This window comes from Anabrus simplex, chromosome 2 (assembly GCF_040414725.1).
Source record: "Anabrus simplex isolate iqAnaSimp1 chromosome 2, ASM4041472v1, whole genome shotgun sequence".
NCBI classification, from domain to species: Eukaryota; Metazoa; Arthropoda; class Insecta; order Orthoptera; family Tettigoniidae; genus Anabrus; species Anabrus simplex.
The window spans coordinates 380,400,009-380,421,943 of record NC_090266.1 but is presented as its reverse complement, the minus strand read 5'-3'; the positions used below and the strand labels follow the sequence as shown (position 1 = coordinate 380,421,943).

Here is a 21,935-nt window from a genome sequence, read left to right as displayed (position 1 = left end):
AGTACTGCAGCAACATTAAATGTGACATGAACTTACCCACAGGATACCAACATATTTCTCAATAAAAATATATTCTCTTTAATTGTCGTTGAATGGATTCAACATTTGTCACTGCTTTCTATATTCACCTATATTTCGTCTTCTTCTTCTTCTTCTCCTTCTTCTTCTTCTTCTTCTTCTTCTTCTTCTTCGTCTTCCTGGCCTTTTCTCATTTACCTGAGGTTGACATTTTGTGTGAATTTAGCCCATATTTACAGTTGGACGACTTTCCTGATGCCAACTCTATGTGGAGGGATGTAGTCAGTATCTCGTGCTTCTGTGGTGATTTGTAATGTGATATGTTGTGTGTAGATGAAGAAGTGTATTGAGACAAATACAAATACCCAGTCCTCAAACCAGAGGAATTCACTATATGCCGTTAAAATCCTCGACCCAGCCAGGAATCGAACCAAGGCCTTCTGAACCGAAGGCCAGTACATTGACCATCTAGCTAAGGAGCGAGACATTCACCTGCCTTTCCCTTATCTTAAATTAAAGGATTATACTCTTGAATGGAAAATATAATATTAACTGTTTTTCTTGAAATTAGATGGTGTACTTGGTTCCCTACCTGATAAAACCAGTTTCATTCATGCAGTCTCAAGGTATTCGATGTATTCAATGTATTCAATGTATTCAAAACTATTTCTGTGAATTATTGTGACAATGATCATTACTACTTTCTTATCGAATACTGAAATTTCCTCTTAAAATTTTCTTTACTTGTTTTCTTTCTTCTGTACAAAATTGTACATATTTTTCTTTTCAGGGACAGTACAAACATTATATTTCTGTGCATGGTGTGAATTAGTGTGAAACATGTTTTCCAGAACATAGCATGAATATTTATTTATTTTTAGGAGCCGGGTAAGCCTATGTCTATGGGACTCCACCATGTTCATTACTTGGCATCAGATTTAGCCGGCAACAGAGCTAAGTGTCACTTTTCTGTCAATGTCAAAGGTAAGTGATTCTGATCGCTTTCATTTGCTTTTTTATAAATATTACTGGTAGAATAACTTAAAGGCAGGCGCGCACACACGCACGCACGCACACACACACTCTCTCTCTCTCTCTCTCTCTCTCTCTCTCTCTCAAAAGTTAAGCATAAGTTATGAGTAAGCAGGGCAACAGGAAATAGACCGCAAATCGCAAGACATATGCACCTACCAACCTTATGTGTTCGCTCTGTATAGAAAAGGAGTGTTCCATGCTTTGACTAGCAGCGTAACCACAAGGTAAACACAGCCAGTGCCTGCGCTCCATATTCCCTCAGTCGTTTCCCTGTTATAGTGTGCAGAGTGTAGCCTCATGGTGAACATGACAACATAATGGCACAATGACGCCATTTGTACTCCGTTTTGCAGGGTAGAATAATCGGCCGCCTGGAAGCAGGCCAGACACAGATTGAAGTCGCCGTATCCTTGAATGTGCCACAAAGTGTCATTTCCAGGCTTTGGAGACAATTTCGAGACACAGGAGATGTTAGTCGTAGGCCAGTACCAGGTCGACCAAGGGTAACCACCCCACAGCTGGACCGATATCTGGCCTTAACCACCCGCCAAAATCGGAGTGCATCTGCAAGACAATTGTCGGCGGAGCTTGCAGCCGTCTCAGGGGTTGCCGTTTCCCAGAAAACTGTGTACCGGAGGCTCAGAACAACAGAGCTTTTTGCCCGATGTCCAGCAGTGTATGTCCCGCTTACTCCAACACAGAGACGGGATGGTTTACTGTGGAGCCATCAACATCAAAACTGGACCATGAATGAATGGAGGTATGTGCTCTTCACGGATGAATCCCGCTTCAGTTTGCAGAACAAATCCCGTCAAACATTAATGTGGAGAGAACCGAGTAGCTGATACAACCATAGGAACATCATGGAAAAGGACCAGTACGGTGGTGGTGGCGTCATGTGTGGGGAGGCATCATATTGAATGGCCGTACGGACCTGCACATATTCATGGGTTGTCCAAGGAACACTGTTAACGCTTGGAGATACAGGTATGAGGTACTGAGACCACATGTTTGACTCTTCAGAGGTGCAGTTGGTCCAGACTTCCTCCTAACGGGCGATAATGCCCGGCGGCACTGCGCTGGTGGATGAATTTCTGGCTGCGGAAGACATTCATTGAATGGAATGGCCAGTGAGGTCTTTGGATCTGAATCCTATAGAACAAGCTTGGGATGCATTAAGGAGGCAAAATTCATCCCGTCAGCCTCTACCAAGGACCCTCCAAGACCTTCACATTGCCCTTTCGGAGGAATGGGATCGACTGCCACAAGAGTTCTTGGACCATCTAATAGAGAACATGCCACATCGCTGCAAAGCATGTGTAGCCATTAGGGGTAACCATACACCCTATTAACAGCATATTTTGTGGTGAAAGACATTGCCAAGTTTTTTTACATAGGTCGAGTTGTAAGTCATGGCAACTTTTTTTTTTCTCGTGAACAGGAGACAACACGGAAAATCTAAGATATGCATTTGGAAACGTACGGTATGTACTTGCGTATGATGCCACTAGATGGTGTATGTAAACAACAGTATGGGTCTAAGCATGCCCCCAATTTCAGTGTGTGAGTGAGGGCACCACAAAATGGAACTAAACAAGCAGGAGCAACGATCGTATATTAAAATAGCAATTCTCCACAGCAGAAATGCCCACCAATGCCATGCAGAGCTGCGGGAAGCATTAGGTGTGCATGCCATGCTCTATAGAACGGTGGAGAGTTGGGTGGAGACGTTCAAACATGCCACAAATGATATTCAGCGCCTGCCCCACTGCTGGCAATGCACAGTGGAAACCTTGGGTGACTATTTCAAAGGTTTGTAACCAGTGGAGACCTGTCCTTTGTATATAGTCTTGTGTATTTGCTGTCTATACCATAATAAAGCAAAGTTTACCAATGGCTTGTTTTCTGACACTTTCCTATGAGAATCTCCGGAAGTCAGAATTTGTCTTCAGGCACTATGCATAAGTAAATGCCCTATATTTTCAAATGCATATCTTAGATTTTCCGTGTTGCCTCCTGTTTGCGAAAAAAAAAAAAAAAAAGAGTTGCCATGACTTATGTCTCGACCCTCGTAGTTGTTGTCAAAGGTGTACCTTAGCCATCAGAACCTTTCTGACACTGTTTTTTGGACAAGTTGTGTGACATATGGTGTGTGATTCAGCTTCCGTTTGTTCAGCAATCTGACATTCCCATCAGGCGGTGTGGCCTCGTTTAGTGATTATGCTTAACTTTTGGACACTACTGTACATACATACATACATACATACATACATACATACATACATACATACATACATACATACATACATACATACATACATACATGCATACATACATACATACATACATACATACATACATACATACATATTTTTCAGAGGTTGCAAATGAGTTAAAAACCTCCACAGTTCCCTATTTGCAAGTAATGTTCCAATCTCACCTGTTTTTTTCTCCTGACTTTTAAATCCTTACTTGTTTTCCAGTTAAGATTGGTTTTTGGGGTTTCATTAATTTGTGTTGAGCAGTGTATTATACTTGCAACTTCAAATCATCACCATTAAAGAGAAAAATTCATGGAAGATTTGCATAGCAGTGATCATTATCCAACAGTCCCACATTTGTCTGGAAATTATTTTACAAAATGGCATTGAGGGGTATTGCTGTTGCGGTACATTGGTATAATTAAATATGAGTATGTATTTCCAAGTACTTGCAGCAATCGCTAGGCAAATATCAACGAAAGTTGGATATGAAGGAAGCGAAAGACTCCCGGTAATATGTGCTGGTATGCCGCACAGAGAACTTAGCAAAGCAGAGCGCAGGGAAACATGTAGAATGGAGTAATGGCACTATTCAAATGTCATGCTTGGAATAACCACAATCAGTGCAGATCACATCCCAAGTCATGTGCCGATTACGATTATGGGCCTTTTCCCAAGGGGAATTTCCGCGGTAGGTACATACTAAGCAAAACGAAAGGGAACACAGAAATGAGAACTCCCAAAAGCACAGGTTTAGAAAAGATGAACATATATATTGAAACAACTTCAAAAGAGATAACAAATGTTTTCACAACAGAGAGTAAAATTGGACCATTTGATACACCATAGAAAAAGGGAATCATACAAGTTATTGACAGGTCTTATTTTGTTTCATACAGGCACTAAAAGGGGTAACCACACAAATCACAATAAATCTTTGGTATACTCAGGTACGAGATAAGGGCTATAGGAATAAATTAATGTTCTCATTACATTCAAGTTCCAATATGACAACGTTCACATGAATACTGCGCAAAAAACAGCAAGAAATTTTAAAAAGGAACAAGCAAAAATTATACAAGTTAAAGGGAACTTTCCAGTACCTAAAATGGTATGCAATAAAACGACATCATATCCCCCAAAAATCTAACACACACTTGTTAAGGACAGGAAGATACTAGAACATTCGAAATGTAAACAGCAGACGCAGTGCGAAATTGGCAGAGCACAATGTTACCAAATTTCATTAGCCAATTATAAGAAAATATGAACGGGAGACAAAAAGGAGAATGGAAAGAGGAACGGGAAAAGAAAACCAAGAAACAAACAGCAGGGAAAGGGAAATGATCAGGCTGTCAAGTCCCACTTCAAAACGAGGGAAAGCAAAGTTCATGCACAACACTTTAGAAGTTGAAGGTCACCATAATATCGCTAGTCCATCACACTTCTTCCTTCACATTTCCACCACAAGTCTAAAGCCAATAGTTTGGCACAGCGTAATGTCGTAGAGTCCTGAAGGGACTAGAGTTCGAAATCCAAGCATTAGCCAAGCCCATATGGAGAAAGAGAGGGCAAAATTGAATAGATGACAATAATAATAATAAAAGTCTGCTCACCCAGTATGTAAAGAAGAATGAAGTAAAATTGAAATGCACACGGTCCAGCCGTGTACACTGCTCAAGCTCTCACTGCCGATTACAACATATCAATCACACCTGATCGCCGGACAAGAGAAAGCGGCGAGTATATATACAGAAGCGAAGTGAGTTCGAGAAAACACTGGAACCGGGTGACGTCACGGAGATTGCGCGTGGAGGGGCAACAGTCAAAGCAGTGGTGAGACAGACTTGTAAGCTGAAAGTTCGTGAAGCAGCGCAATATAATGTGCACTAAATCAGAGCGGAGAAGTATGCGTAAGGAAAGCGAAGTTGAGCTCGTAACATTGCAGAAGCATTTTTCATCCTGGAATTTCATCAGCATTTATCATTGTTCAGTGATCTTAAATACAAGCCAGATTCAGGAGGGATCTGCCACATGACAATTCCAATCATAAGTGTTGTGCCCTATTTTAGGAGACAAGATGCTTATGAAGGGGAAACAGCAGTGTCTCTCCAGCTGTGACAGAAGCTGAAGCCGACAACATTAGAGTAGCTTTCCACCTGAATCATAGGAAGTCAACTGTCAGAGACAGCAGAAGACTCAGCATACTTATGGTGTGGTATATGTTACAAAAATGGCTAAGAATGAAGCCGAATCACCTTAACGCCCCTTCAGGCTTTGACACTTGATGATCACAAACAAAGATAGTACTGAACTTCAAAACCATGTGATAGATAAGGGCTTTCATGGTTAACTGTCTTTTTAGTGACAAAGCTGACTTTGCTTTCCATGTAAAAGTGAATCAACACAATGTTAAAGGTTAGGATATGGAAAATTCAGCACCCCAGCTCCTTGTTCCAAGAGATTTCCAGCAGATTTCCAACAGGGGGCATGGTAGCCGAGTGGTATTGTCACTGGCTTTGTGCCAAGGTGGCCATGGTTCAAATCCCTGTCTATGCACAAGGAATTTTTGAAATGAAGTGTCATGTCCCTGTGATTTGGAATCCACATAAAACTAAAGGTCCCGTGGCTTTGATCACATACTAATGTGCACATAAAACTTCAAGCTCTCTTTTGATTTACAAGCTCTCTTCTGATTTCCAGCATGAATGTCAAGTGTAGAGCCATGTAATGAGTGAGTCTGAGCTCATTCCATGAGATTATAGCTCTACTCAGCTCATTTGATCAGAGAACAAGTATGCTAGTAGAATGAACAAGTCTGGACAGTCTTGAACCAGACTTATTGCTGCTCATTCAAAGCGGGCAATATTTAAACAGTAAACTGTGTGAGTCAACCTAAACTAGAAACCCAATGACAGGCTCGGTATACCACACCGGTCAGTTGTACAGTCACTCAGTGGGTGATCAGACTGTTAGTTGTTCCCTTGTTTTTACTTCACGTGTATGTGATATGAGTGTTACGTATAATGGCTGTATAAGAAAGATATTCAGAGAACCAATGCATGTAGCAATAGTGTACCAATGAGTCACTTGAGCCTCTGAGTTTCCAAGCCGTTCGATCTGTCCAGACTCATTTCTGCTAATTGTGAACAAACAGCACGGACAGTTTGGTAGACTCATTTGTTCAGTGAACTTGAGCGCCTTTTTGAGCTTGGTCCTTCCAAACACCACTGAACAGAATACTTGAGCAGGAAGCTCTGAATTAGTCCAAACGGAGCAGGACCTATTTCTTGTAAATGAGTTTGAGCGAGTCTAGATTTTGTTTTGCACTGCTCTAGTCCAGGGCTCATTCTTCTTCTGTGAAGTGATTTATGCATCTGGACATGTATGCAGAATGGTTGCTACTACAGTTATATGAGGATAGTGATGATTTCAAACTGCTGTAAGATTGATCACCAGTTCTTTTTACCAAAGAAGTCAGGGTATTTTTAAACAAGCTTTTAATTCAATGCTGGATTGAGCATATGAAAATGTTGACCAGAAGCTGCAGTCTTAGCTATGGTACCTATTTTCAGATCAAATCATATGTTGAATTCTTCTATGGGGCTATGTCGAGAATCATGTTCTTACTCTTTCTTTAACATTGACTGTCCTGGAGCTGAAGGTGTGTATCATAGACTGATATTGAAAGCATCATTGATGGCATGCTGTGGCAAGAGTGGAACAAATTACATTATATCATAGATTTTTACCACCACTGCTGTTAATAAAATGTTTTCATTCCATCCCTGAAGGGGACTGCGGGCCTCTTAGAAGGTGATGCCGTCTCTCAGGCCAGGGAGATGTGATACGGTGAAGGAGATGTTCGGAGAAGGTAAGAGGGTTGGCGGCCATGGCCTGTGCTAGGAACCATCCTGGCATTCACCTTAGTGCACGAGAATGGGAAACCATGGAAAACCCTTCTCAGGACAGCTGACGGTGTGCACCAGACCCACTCCATCTCCCGAATGTAGAAAGCCATGACAACCCCTACGCTGCTCGGTTGGTCAGTCGGAGTACAGAGCTGTGGGACCACTGACCAGGCTTGACCACCTAGAGGCCGAAGTCTACTCAGCAGCTGCCGACCATTTTTACCAGAGTGATGAAAGAAGCACATATTTAACGTTTCTTATGCATGTAAAGATGCTTGGAGAGTTTTCTTACCCTCTACTGGATGGCAGAGCAAATCAAAACTCTTTTGGGTAATCTACAGCTGAGTTTTAATTAATTTTGCCAGGTAAAACTCAAATGTGTCACCTGGATTGTTTACATGTTGATATCGTACAACATGGAGTGTCAAATGGGCTACCCTCAAAAATTTGTCTACATCTGGCAGTTTGAACTCAAAATCTTGGGATCCAGAAGCTGACACTCTACCACTGATATACATAAGCAACCAGTAAAACCTTGGTAATAACAATATCGCACAGACTATAAAGAAATAGAGTTATAGAAATGATGATTATTATTATTATATTGAAGATTTGAAACTTCCTTTGCTGGACTAGAGTGTCTCAATAGAGCCCAAGTTGGCAGGGTTGATCCAGGCTCAGTCTGGTGATGCAGTATTTGAAAGTGCTCAAATAAGCCAAACCTTGAGTCGATAGATTTACCGGCACCTCGGCATCTCCAAAAAACATAAAAGTAGTTAGTGGGACCTAAAATAAATAGTCTTATTCTTCTTTTCTCACATGTTGGTGGGGTTGCAGGTGAGACCTGTGTCATGCATGTGGACTTGGCCCTGTTTTACATCTGGATACCCTGCCTGGTGTCAAACTCATGAGGAAATATGTATTCAATATTGCGTGTTTCTGTGGTGATTCATAGTGCAATGTGCTGAGTGTATGCAAAGAGGAGAATATTAGGACAATAACCCAGTCCCTGAGTCAGAAGAATTAACCAGATGTAGTTAAAATCCCCTACCCAGCCACAAATCAAACCCGGGACCCTCTGCACCGAAGACCTCGATGTTGACCATTCAGCCAAGCAGGCAGTCTAAATCAAATAACATTGTTAGTATGGTATATTCTTTAATTAGGTTAAATTAAATTAACTAACAGTATAAGAAATTCTTCTACATGTACAGCAACAATATGTTATGCGTAGGTTTCTTTCAAACTTGTCCCTTTGATTGCTTCTATATTTCCTGTGCCTTAATGTGTTTCCTTATTGCTTAAATATCAGCTTTACTTCAACAACCAGGGAAGACCTTGTAGTACCAGCCTCCCCTCTCCTTATCCTTTCTCACAAGTATCACAGTGCTATCTGTTACCAACCAACATCAACTTCTTACAACATAGCATGTCTCAAAGATTTCCGATATTATGTAAACAAATTTCATCTATTGCATTGTGACTGACTGATCGAGTGAATGTACTTTAATCAAAAAAAGAATTCTAATTAAATATTTTATTATATTTGCACAAAGCCTTGTCTTTTGTCTGCTTCCTACCAAAATTTGCCACTAAATCAAAATATTCTATTCTTATTATTTTGATAATTATAATATACAGTACCAGTAATCTTAAGAAATATAACAATGAAATAGCTCAGATTCAATTCATGATATGAGACTTCCTTCCAAGTGATCTTTTTAGCATAACATGGTAGTATTCCTGATGTAAGAATACAGTAATAAGTAAGGATAATCTTGAATTAATGTCAGTTGTACTAAGTATAATGAAATTTGAACTGAATTGATTTGGTTCTTCTTTCACAAGCATGTTGACCATTCATTCAGTTTGGGGTGCACAGCTCTGAGCTCCCATTCAGGAGATAGTGAGTTCGAACCCCACTGTTGGCAGCCCTAAAGATGGTTTTCTGTGTTTTTCCATTTTCACACCAGGCAATTGTCCGGCTCCATGGCTAAATGGTTAGCGTGCTGGCCTTTGGCCAGAGGAGTCCCGGGTTCGATTCCCGGTGGGGTCGGGAATTTTAACCATAATTGGTTAATTTCGCTGACACGGGGGCTGGGTGTATGTGTCGTCTTCATCATCATTTCATCCTCATCACGACGCGCAGGTCACCTACAGGTGTCAAATCGAAAGACCTGCATCTGGCGAGCCGAACTTGTCCTCGGACACTCCCGGCACTGAAAGCCATACGCCATTTCATTTTTACCAGGTAATTGCTGAGGCTGTACCTTACTTAAGTCCATGGCCACTTCCTTCCCACATCTAGCCCTTTCCTGTGTCATCATCACCATAGGAACATTCTGTGCCGGTGCAATGGGAAGCAAATTGTAAAAACAGTCATTTGATTCTTAAAGAATTGCATCAGGTCTGCAATATCAACAATATGTACTGGTGGAGAGTGCACCACTTCAGATGAATGAAGAAAAATTTATTCGTTTCAGTTTACCTGTGATTAATAAGAACTTAATGTCCATAAATAAAAAAGGAATTTCATTGGCATAATATTTCATTGTTTCATTAAAGAAGATAATTAACATTAAGTATAAAGGAATTATTCTTCAGTTCCAATTCTCTGTGTTCAGTAGCGGCGACAAAGGGGGGCGAGGGGGGCAGTCGGCCCCCCACTTTGTGGAGAAAAAATGATTCCATTTTAGCCGTTTGAAACTAGGAATATAGGAGTAATTTTTTTTATAAAAGCACTTTGTACAAGCTCTGTTTTCTTATCAGCTAATTCTTTACTTTGTTTTCATTAATTATTATCGGAAATACGCACAAAATGTCGCTTGTCGCGGCTAACTGATTTGCATAGCGCCACAGCATGTTGTGGGGACTTTTTATGCTGTGAGAAAGGGTACCAGGGGTATAATTTTTGGCCAAGATCATGGACACTGAGGTACGATCCACCGACTTGCCGCGCACATTTGTCCGTCTTGCAGTCTCTTTACTGTCTATTAGTTTCTTAGTGTATAGGCCTAGTCAAATACTAAATGATTTTAATTGCATAATCACGCTGTACTTCTATTTAATTGTAATAGATGTATATATTGTTCCTTTGGTGAAATTTTTATTGTATAGTCTATTATTGAATCTGAATCTCAAATTATTGCCACACTTAAGTTGGTAAAACATTTACCTCTCTGTGGAAATTAGCTCAGAGAGCGTAAGGCATAAATAATTCCCACTTAGGAGGGTTTTTTTTTTTTCAGTTTACATGCCACACCTTTAAACTGTTAAGTTTTTAGATATACTCATTTTAAAAAAATCATCCCCCCCATTACCAATGGAATATCCAAAATCCTCCTTTAATGAGCATCTACACTGTAGTATAAATGTATCCCCAAAATTTCATTTTTCTATTCCCAGTAGTTTTGGCTTGACGATAATGAGTGAGTGAGTGAGTGAGTGAGTGAGTGAGTCGGTCGGTCGGTCGGTCGGTCGGTCGGTCCATGTTATTTGATATATATAGATAATTGTTTGGTGATAAGCATGTTGCATGATGGGCAAAATCTTTATTAAATCTTCCCCAAGAACAATAATTTTTGCACCAGAAGGAATGGAATGTTGTTACCTATGATATATTTTTGAAGATGATTCACACACTTTAATGAATGACTGTTTGCCATGGGGGCTTTATCCCATATTGAGCTGTGCTTATCGAATATTGTCAGCTGATTCAAAATTTAATTTTAATACAGACACCAACCTCTCATTTAAATTTAGAGGAATTTTGAATGTAATGTGCACTGTTCAAATGCTGGGAAGCAAACCAGGGATTGTTCCTGTCCATGAAGTACAACTGACATCTGACTGCGCATTTGTGCCTACCCCTCTCCACCTCCCCTATCATGCCACCTGCTCAGTGCTCTCACATTTCAGGCGCTCTTGAAGTACTGGTGAGCATATTAACCAATGAGAATGCCACATTTTTCTTTAATAATTTAAAAATATATGGCAAGAAAGTTTTAACTTATGCTTTTAAAGACACTTGGCAAATCTATAGGCCAAGAGCTATTGTCAGAATACTTTATGATGTCAATCAGTTCAGCCGTTCTCTTAAAATTGATGTAACAAACATCAGCTTAGTGTTTTTAATGTACAGATACCCCATTTGTTTCATATTATGAATTAAATACTAGCTATTTCATTTTTATGCTTTTTAAGATTATAGCATACTTTAAAATCTTTGAAAGATTGTTGAAATGAAAACCTAATGGACTTTTCAGATAATATAACAGGTTTGTCCCTACAAAAATGGGACATGTTGAATTTTCTTGATGGGTTAAGGAAATATGCCTGACCTTGATGATATGATTCTTTTGAAATTCAAAACGTGTGTTATAGTTCCATTGTACCTAATTATGTGAATTGTTTCTTTCTGTTTCAGAACATGAAGCCAGAAAACCAAACTATGTAAGTCTATTACATTTTATAACAAATAGGTTCTGCATTACTAGATTAAAAAATGTTCTCCTGTTTTGTCCTACAGGTTTGTTTAGTAATAGTTCCCTTAACCATGAGCTTTGTATATGTTATTCCAGTTTATTAAATACATATTAGTCATCCTGTGGCTGTTCATTATTAGATGCAATTAGGGTTGGAGACTCTCAGCAGTCTTCTCAGACTGGAAGATCAATCAAAGTCTTATCATCACATCAATAGAGGCATGGAAATGTCAAACTCTGATATGACAGTTCATTGCATAGATTAAACAGCCCAGTCACTCTAAAGTGCTTATCAGGACACTGGCTAATCAAAGGTGAGGAGAAAGAAAAGTGTTAAGCAGTGGTCCTGTGGTGGGCCACTTGGACTGTAAATTTGTTTCATACAACTTCAATGTACTATCCTTTCACTGATATTCATGCCCCGTACTTGCTACAGATTATTTCTGGAATCTACAGCTGCTGTGTGTCAATCACTAAGAACTTGCATTACAAGAAAGTGAACATCATACCCATTAGTGATTCTCCTATGACCAGAACCAAGCCTCCTGGTATTGATATTGTCCTCTCTGTACCTTTAAACAGTTCTCTACCTGCTAGAACAAGATGTGTCTATAACACCTGCCATATAGTGTATATTACGCCCATCCTCCATTAATGCTATGGCCTCTGGTGTGTTTTCAAGAGATAAAGCCATTATGACCTGACTTAGAAGCAATATTAGTTCCACGTTCTCACAATTACAAGAATAAACAATTATTGCCTTGAAATTTCTCAAATGGGCTAATTAACTTAATATACATTGCCATATTGTTGTAAATATTTGATTTATGAACATTTAAAATTGAACCAACTTTAAATTTTATTTTCTGCTGGTGAGTGTATTTCTACAATACTGAGACTTTATCTTGCTTTCCTTCTTAGTTGTGTTTCTGGGGATATAGCAGAGCCTGAAATCAAACCTGGCCAAACTGGACAGGCAATGGTGGCTCCAACCCTGACAAGTACCATATGACCATAACCTAGGGAAAAAGAAAATATTCCAAGGAAGCTAAATTATTTCAGCTTTTATTGTTATTATTAACATTATGCTGCTGCTGCTGCTGCTGCTGATGATGATGATCAGTAGCAGCAGCCTGATGGTGCCTAATACCATGTATGTCAGTTACCATACCCAAAAACTGCTGTCCCTGTATATCACCTCAGTTGACATCACAAGACTGAATGAATGCCATTCCAAACCAATGTGCCTGGGAAAAAATCTACTAACATTGACAGAATCAAACTAAAGACCACTTAAACTGTAAGTGAAAGCTGATACACTCTCCTAGATTAGAGCCACAATTGAACATGTACACATCTTCTATAGTATAATTGAATACCCAAATCATTCTTCAGATTACACATGCAAATACATTCTCTTGCATGCAAAACTCACCTATTGTCTATATTGTAAATCAGTTCTCCTGTTCATGAAAACTGCAAACCCATCCATGACCTTGCCATCTGGAAAACTGTGTCTCTAGCAAAACACACTACATTGTTAACTGGATTCACTGGAGTATATTATTAGTAATTTAATTTTTAGAATTAGGGAAAGGTGAAGAGGTCCTCTACATCCTTCACCTGATGAACACAGTTATAGACTAAGTATTGACAGACTCTAGTGAAAACTGTTCCAACATTTGGTAACCAGAAGAAAAATACAGAACAGGGGTGCTGTAATCAGGGGTATGGAAAAAGACATGTCTCCCCTATCTGGTGGCTAATTATACAATTACAGACATAAATATGGTATATAATTTTTCATTAGCAATTTATACTGACCATTTTTTCACACAAATAAAGACCAAGCTACTCCCTAAACAACAAGTCCACCATACATTAAAGAAATTGGCAGAGATGCTCCACCTAATCAACACTTCAATATATAGGTAGAAATCCTGTATTAATTTCATATTGTTAGACCAGTTTTGGTACCTTCAGTAACAGACATAAAAAAATTTAAAATTTTAAGGAATAAATTAGTACATAAGAAGAAAGCCTTAAAATGACCTAAATATGAAAAAAAACATTAAAGAGTACCATGTATCTAAAAAGATAAAAACTTAGTCTGACCGAACACAATTAAATCAGTACAAGAACATGAAAGGACCGGGCGAGTTGGCCGTGCGCGTAGAGACGCGCAGCTGTGAGCTTGCATCCGGAAGATAGTAGGTTCGAATCCCACTATCGGCAGCCCTGAAAATGGTTTTCCGTGGTTTCCCATTTTCACACCAGGCAAATGCTGGGGCTGTACCTTAAATAAGGCCACGGCCGGTTCCTTCCAACTCCTAGGCCTTTCCTATCCCATCGTCGCCATAAGACCTATCTGTGTCGGCGCGACGTAAAGCCCCTATCAAAAAAAAAAACATGAAAGGTACAATGTATGTGTGTTATGTAGTGGAACCGTAGAGTTCATGATCCCACATTATGGAAGGTCTTGAGGTAACACTTAAATTAAATGTATAACACATTAAAAGTGCCAAATGTTATTGTTGACTTAAGCCTGAAGAGGTATACAATGAATTGGAAACATGACATAGTCACACTCACTGAAGATTAAAATTGAATGGGAGCAAGATATTGCTAAAAATTGTAGATAAACTATATTGAATACTCCCTTGTAGTAAAACATGACCTGAGTAGGTCTTTAATATGATAGGATATTTAAGATGGAAAATAGTTGAGCAATGTTGAGGGGAAATGTTGTGCCCAGTTGTCTTACTGACGTAATATATTGAGGTGTCTGAATAGAAGGACAGGTGGAATTTCCTCATAGAAGAACAGGTGGAATTTCCTCTTTGCTCATATGCCGCATCTGATGGTGTTGTGAGCTACGCAATATGTATTCGGAATGAAAGCAAACCTCCAAAAAAGAACTAGTCATAAGTACTCCCTAATAATAATAATAATAATAAAACTTAAATTCAAATCTGTGTTTGGCTGAATAAATGCATTAAAAATTAACATAGACTTATTGACGTTGCAGCGCAGACAGTATGGGTGTCGTGTGGCAGTTGTCATTACAGTTCCTGTGGGTACAGTGAATTGTTTTTCTGACAGAATGTAGACTGACCAAGAAATGAAAATATTGTAATAGAATATTATAATACATTTCAGGATAAAACATTATCAGTTTTTTTTTTTTGGTTCCTAGATTTTCCCCTCCTCCACCAAAGTAAAATATGTAGCTAATGGCACCAATGGACAGAATGCATAGCTTACAAAAAAATCAGCATTTCCAATATGAAAGTATCTACAGTAATTTTGGAGGAGAATGAATGGAATGCTGGGTGGGAGGCATATGATTGTGACTGGAAGAACATTAAAAGATCATGAGCAGTGCACTTTTCTCATAAGGCTGGAGAGTGCAGGAAATAGGTTCAGATTATACAAATCTAATGTATTGAGCTCTTGATGTGATCAATATATTTTGCTAGAAATTATTACTTTCTACAACATTTATTTAATTTAATTCTATGTTAATTCTCTGTTAGAGTGTTGTGATAATGGGTGTGACAGACTGCATGGACAGTTCAGTTTCCTGAGAAATTTATAATGTAGAAATGTTAACAGAACATAACCTGAAGAAATATGCACCAGTTTATAAAACTCAGAAATACCTATGTATATATGTATGTATGTATATATGAATGTAATGTATGTAATGTATGTAGAGAGAGAGAGAGAGAGAGTGTGTGTGTATGTGTGTGCGTGCGTGCGTGCGCGCGCGTGTGTGAGCGCGCGCTCTAGCAGAGAGTGCAGCTTTTCCACGTGGAAACTTATAAGAATAGAACAGGGGTTATGTGTGCCTGACAATGAAATTAGATCACTGGAGGTGTCATCAGTAGCAGCGATTGGGAATTATAAGTTGGGGGGGGGGGGGGCAAAGAAATATACAGACAACAGAAAGTAGCTGGGTTGGTGGATATAGTGGGCATCAAAACTGAACAAGAAAAGCTCAAAGTGGTAAGTTTTTGATGCTCTTTGAGCGAATTTTGACAGAGAGGTAAAGGTTGACAGTTTACTAATTTAAGTGCAGCAATAATAATTTTTTGAGAATTTGATTCAATACTACTTGCACCAAAGAAACAGTATTACACATGTATTACAATTAAATAGAAGTACGGCATGTTTATAAAGTTAAAAAAAATCATTCAGTATTTGACTACATTCTTAAGAAACTAACAGATAATATTAAAGAGACTGCCAGACTGACGAATGCATGCGGCAAGCAGGTGAATCATACCTCAGTATCCACGACCTTGGCAAAAAATATACCCCTGTTACCCTTCCTCATTGCATTTGCGAAGTCTCCACTACTTGCTGTGACGCTATAGAAATTGGTTAGCTGCGACAAATGACATTTTATGCATATTTTCAATAATAATTTTGTTAATAATTAAAATTTTGCACATATTTAAAAAAATAATTCCTATAATTCCTAGTTTCAGCCAGCAAAAATGGAATAAAAATGTAATGTTTTCTCTACCAAGTGGAGGAGTGACTGCTTCCCCCTTGCCCTACTTAGTCGCCGCTACTGGGTGTCATCCACTGAAAATGAAATTGTATACATGTTTTCTTTTTTTAGAAGCTTTAGCACATTTTACTGGTCTCCAAATGTTGAAGGCTCCTAAATAAGGTTATGAAATGAAACCCAGGAATAGTTTTTCATTCTGTGTTTCTTTCTTTTCTTCTTATTTTATTTTTTGTTTTCATACATCATACTTCCTAATTCCAGCAATCCCATATGCTAAAAGCAGTTGCTTCCTTCTGAGTTTGCTATTATGTTGGGGATATACATTTGAGGAGGGTAATTGAACCCTTCTACAGGATGTCCTTTAAACTAGGGTCAGTCTTTTATGGTGTGTCCTATTTAAATGGAGTGACCATTTTATATAAATGTGCACCTTTGCAAACTTCTATTTTATTAATAAATAATTATAAACAAACTTTTATTTTCACTGTTTTTTTCTTTTTCAGATGATGACCAGCCCATACAGGAAAGTAATTATTTGTCCTGGAAGAGCGATACCAAGAGCTCCAATTACACCTGTATATCCAGTAAGTCAGTTAAGTGGTTTGTGTAAAGTGATCAGGATACATCTCTATTATTACAACATATTATCAATATTGTATAATTTTTGAGGCTGAAGCCTTCTCATTTCATCCAGGAATTTGTTCAAATAATGATAGATTTTCTTAAATAATTTTCAGACTATAAGTGCAGTGAAAATTCATGAGAGGAGGTAGTGTATAAAAAAATGCAATAGTTCTGTCACTCATCCAACATCAACTCATGTGTGAGGACAAATATGAAACATTTGTAACTATTCCATAAATGTGCATGAGAAAAAGAATGAGTTGTATCTAAATATACCGGTAGGCTGTCGGATTCAAGGTTAGTCACTGACAAAGGTGGAGGGTATTTGACAGGTCTCATTTTGTAACTTATGACTATTGCAAAAGTATGCACAAAATCTGTAATTGATTGGCACTAAATGTTGGCTACCATATTCAAGGTTACTTCTAAGTTTCATAACTTATGACTAGAGTCTGGAATTTTATGTAATTACATACATTTTGTCCTGTAAGTACCTGTCTGAAGACTGATAATGTTTATGAGTTAGACTAGTTTAAATATAATTCCAGTTAGGAAAGAGCAAATAATAAGGACTATATTTACAAAAGATATAGAAAGAACACCATCAAGAACTTATCCCTGGATACAGAAATCTTTTTCACACATAATACATACAGGTACCTAGTACACCAAACACAATCCTTTGTAAAATACCATACTTGTGTGTCTAGAATCTAGAGGATATACAGAAAGACAATTTCAGTACTATGTGTACTCTCTAATACCAATTTGAGCCACAACTCTCACATGGAAACAGTAACAGCGGTCCGCAGGGAAGGAAGCAGCAGAGCAGTAGGGCTGAACAAATAAATGACCACGTAAAAGGTAAACAACACTAATATATTTTCTATCTCACTCTGTTTTCTTTCTCTTTTTTTCTTTTTTTGCTTTAGCGAAACAATATATTAGGTAACAATGGTGATTGACCACACTTAACAACAATTGGTAATCATATAAGTAACAAGGCAACAGCTTTCAGAGCTTCATTAATAACAAGGGGGACTTGAACTCCCCAATTTCAAAGGCCTTAGATGCCATCACATACGAGAATATCACTGTTGAACACTTGCTGTCCTTTTATTTACAAGCGAAGCCAATGAAAATTCATACTTGAATGGAAAGAATTCTCAACTTGTCAGGAGCTAAGCTCATGCTACAAATGTAGGCCAAGAATAAGTTACATTCCAAAAAGGACCAAAAATGAATATTTGGGAAATAGGCTAAAACACAAAAGTGAAAGGGAATGCTGGAAACAACTGTGCGATCTCATAGCATTGCTTAAGAATAAAACCTAACAGGGTTAGACATCCCCTAAATGAATAATGCAGCAGAACTTAATAACAACAGGCAAAATTTAATACCAACACATATATTAAAAAGAAAATGACCCTCCCACTTTTTCTTACCTCCATAATTTAAAAGAACAATGTGTTTGTGTAGTTTATTACGGTCTCATAAAATATGTATTTCTGCGGAAGATTTAACAATCCACATAAAAATTACCGTTCTTTCGATCATGGAGTTTCCTGGAGCTAACTGCTAGACTGTGCTAAGAAAATTAAAGTTGAAAATTGTCTCATTTAAGCACAGACTGTCAGTAGATTTAACTCATGCACATGTGCAGACAGTGAAGTAATCAGGTCCAGATCAACACAATGTTCATGTTTTCAGCTCTATTGGTTTATATAACAACTACTTGAAGAGAAATTATCCTCTACAGCCATTTCATAAATTCTGAACACATTTTTGAGAGAATTTCAGAGATTATTTACTGGTTTAGTGCAGTACAATGGAGGTAAATAATATTTTTGTTTTGTTTTTCAGTGGCAACTGCCTAAAGGATGCCATTTAAGTCACACAACAACTACACAAGTAGTAGCAGGAACATTTGCAGTACGTCATGGTACAAGACAGTCACGAGCAAATGAACAAAATACCAGAGGTAATTCATTATTTTAAAAATCAGAATGCTCAAGGAGATGTATTTTATCTGCAAATTAAGATCTATTATAATGGGGCTATATCAGGTGGTCCACCAGCCCCTTGTGACATAGTTTTATACATACTGCCACTTTTACTACAATTCTGAAGTACATTAGTCCTTCTTCCCAGACTGGGTTAATATTATGAGATATGTGGTTACAGATTAGAAGACAGCAGGCATTGTGAGCACCACTATTAATTCATTGTGGGTACCTTGAATAAAGCCATAAAACGAGCACAAATGTGAAGAATATTACCTTACAACAGGATGTGCATACACAAATCAGGAGCAGATATCATATAGGCTGAAAACTGCATGCTGCATGTCAATGGCACATTGCGAGATGCGATACTGGACAGTGCTCAAAGATTCAAAACCCACGCAAGTTGTGTTTTTTTCAATTTCTTTTTGCAGCCAATTGCCTGGGACATAGTAAGGTTGCATATTTGATAGCTTCCACAGACTAATTTGTTTATTTGGCCCTGTAAATGTCCATATGTATCGTGGCATAGTGTACGGAGCTGGATTGGATGAGGAGATTGATGGTCTGTGACTAGGACACAAGCAACCAGTTCACTCTTTCATACATGTTCTGAGCTTCGTAGACCACAGGTAGGTCAAAGAGTGCTCCATTGGAACGATAACAACGTGTGATGGCATGTAGGTTTGTAGCTGCGCAAACTCCCCTGCTTGAGCCATGTCACTATTGTGTATTAAGAGAGTTATTTCACACACACAAAACAAAATTTTATTAACCCTTTTGTACCCAGGTGGTATTGCGAGCCCCCGCCCTTTAAATTGCCAAAGCCGCGGTCAGATCTGCCTTTAAAATTCCAGTTGGAAGTTGCCAGAGCCGATTATATCGGCCGGCTTAAAATTCTGTGATATACATAATTTTGAGGCAACCTATAGAGTGACGTGCATACTTTTATGACAACCTGTAGTAAAGGCGCTACACGTTATTGTGTGCCTGGCCTTGCATTGGCAGTTCTAAGTGGGTGTTATAGCTTTCACAAGAGTTGTTTCCTGTGTTTACAAATACCACTCCTTGCAGTGAGCGGATTTGTGACAGCAAAACGGCAAGCGGTTGACATGATACTCTTTCAGCAGGTATTGATGATGATAAATTAATGCAGTATTTGGAACAATACGAAGTTAACGCGGATGATCTACCGGAAATCGATAGTGAATTTTGATCAGAGAGTAGCGACGAAATTATACTGGACACGCCCCCGGAATCACCGCAGCTAAAGAAGAGACGTTTGTTTGTTTCTAATGGCACTAAAGCTACTGTGATTATGGTGGTAGATGAAACTACTGATAATGAAGATGATGATAATGTCTCTGCAGAACATTTTTTGGAAATTTCTCCAAATGAAACCAACATTCCTCAATCTCCTTCATGGAACTTCCTGGACCTAAACATGCCCCTCCGTCTGATTCTCCACCCATATCATACTTCAATTTACTTTTCACATTCTCTCTCCTAAACCTTATAGTCACATACACTCCTCTATCATTACGTAAATGCTGGTCCCTGTGGGCCAGTGTAGCGTGTCTGCCTCTCACCCAGAGGTCATGGGTTCATATCCCGGTCAGGTCAAGAATTTTTACCTGGGCCTGAGGGTTAGTTCGAGGTCCACACAACCTATGTGATTGCAATTGAGGAGATATCTGAGGGTGAGAGGGTGACGCCCAACTAGAAAACCAAGAATAATGACCAAGACTGACCATGCCTCACCTCGTACATACGAAATGAATATCCATAGATTATGTATATTCTGTTGTACTGTAAAATTATTTTTCAAATACATACTAGAACCAAACACAAGAAAAAGATTTTGCAGAAAACATAAACTATAATATTAACTATTATTTTTATACTATGTTGTCTGCATGTAGAAAATTTCTTGTCAGTATCGATCCATACACGTGAATTTTATCGGGGAGTAAAATTGTCTTGTTTTTACTAGTGACATATGTTTGAATTTTTATATTTTTTGTTTTTATTTTTCTCGTTCAGATTAATTACTCTATATAATTGTATTCATTAATACATCATTACATATATCCCTTAGCATCGTAAATTATTTTTTCAAAGTACATATTGAGAGAGAAAGTGCAAAAATATATTTCTCGTCCTAAAAATAAACATTATCAACAACTATAAATCAACAATAAAACATTTTTGATTCTTTATATCACTCTAAATCAGTTGTTTATTATATGTAGTCGATATGTAGAAAATCTCTTGCTGGTATTTGCCATATAATAGTAGATATATGCAAATTTTAAAATACATGTATTTCTACTAAAATGGGCCTGGCACTTTACAGCAGTAGAGTGGAGGCGGAACTCTGGCCTCTTCCAGGTGATGGTGAGCGGCCGACCAGATCGGCTCCTGGCTCCAAGAGGGTTAAAGGAGAATTGCAATGATACAATATTTTGAAATATGTGCCACTGGTTCATTAAACTCAAAGTCTAGCTTTTGCTGAAGAAAATCTCTTCATAGAACAGACGGTTTTGTCACATAAACAGATTACTACAATACTTGAGATATATACAATACTAGCAAGGTACCCGTGCTTCGCTACGGTATTATACTGAAATTTATAATTGAATGTTTATTGTTTTAGATATATAATCCGCCGAAATTCGCGATCTGACACGTTTTCAGCGAGAATCCACCAAAATTCCCGATCTGACTCGTTTTCTATTAGATTACGGCACGTTTCCTCCCATTTTTCAATCTTCCTTTCCAGCAATCGATTTCGTACTTCCCAGGCTAGGCTCAGGTATTCTTCCCGGTCAGTTGGGTCCGTAAATCTTTGCCATACCGTATTTTCCTATAATCATTTTTAATCTGGATAAAATCCTTCAGGAGATCCGGCGTGGTGTCATATTGGGTGCCTTGGCGGCACTGAACCCGCGGCCGGACTGCATTCTTAGTCATTACCCGTCCAGGAGCCGTTTCCAGCGCGGTCCGCATATTTGACGACGGTCCGGAACATTATTATTATTATTATTATTATTATTATTATTATTAGTATTATTATTATT

At 38.4% G+C, this 21,935-nt stretch overlaps 1 protein-coding gene across 1 annotated transcript in view; it reads left to right on the top strand.

The window, feature by feature from the left end:
* LOC136863557 (fibrillin-2) overlaps nucleotides 1–21,935 on the top strand; it is a 618,768-nt gene that overhangs the window by 580,839 nt on the left and 15,994 nt on the right. The window contains exons 17-20 of the mRNA XM_067139937.2: nucleotides 900–1,002; nucleotides 11,652–11,677; nucleotides 16,732–16,812; nucleotides 18,716–18,833. Of these exons, the coding sequence (XP_066996038.2) occupies nucleotides 900–1,002; nucleotides 11,652–11,677; nucleotides 16,732–16,812; nucleotides 18,716–18,833 (328 nt within the window). The remainder of the gene's footprint in view (nucleotides 1–899; nucleotides 1,003–11,651; nucleotides 11,678–16,731; nucleotides 16,813–18,715; nucleotides 18,834–21,935) is intronic.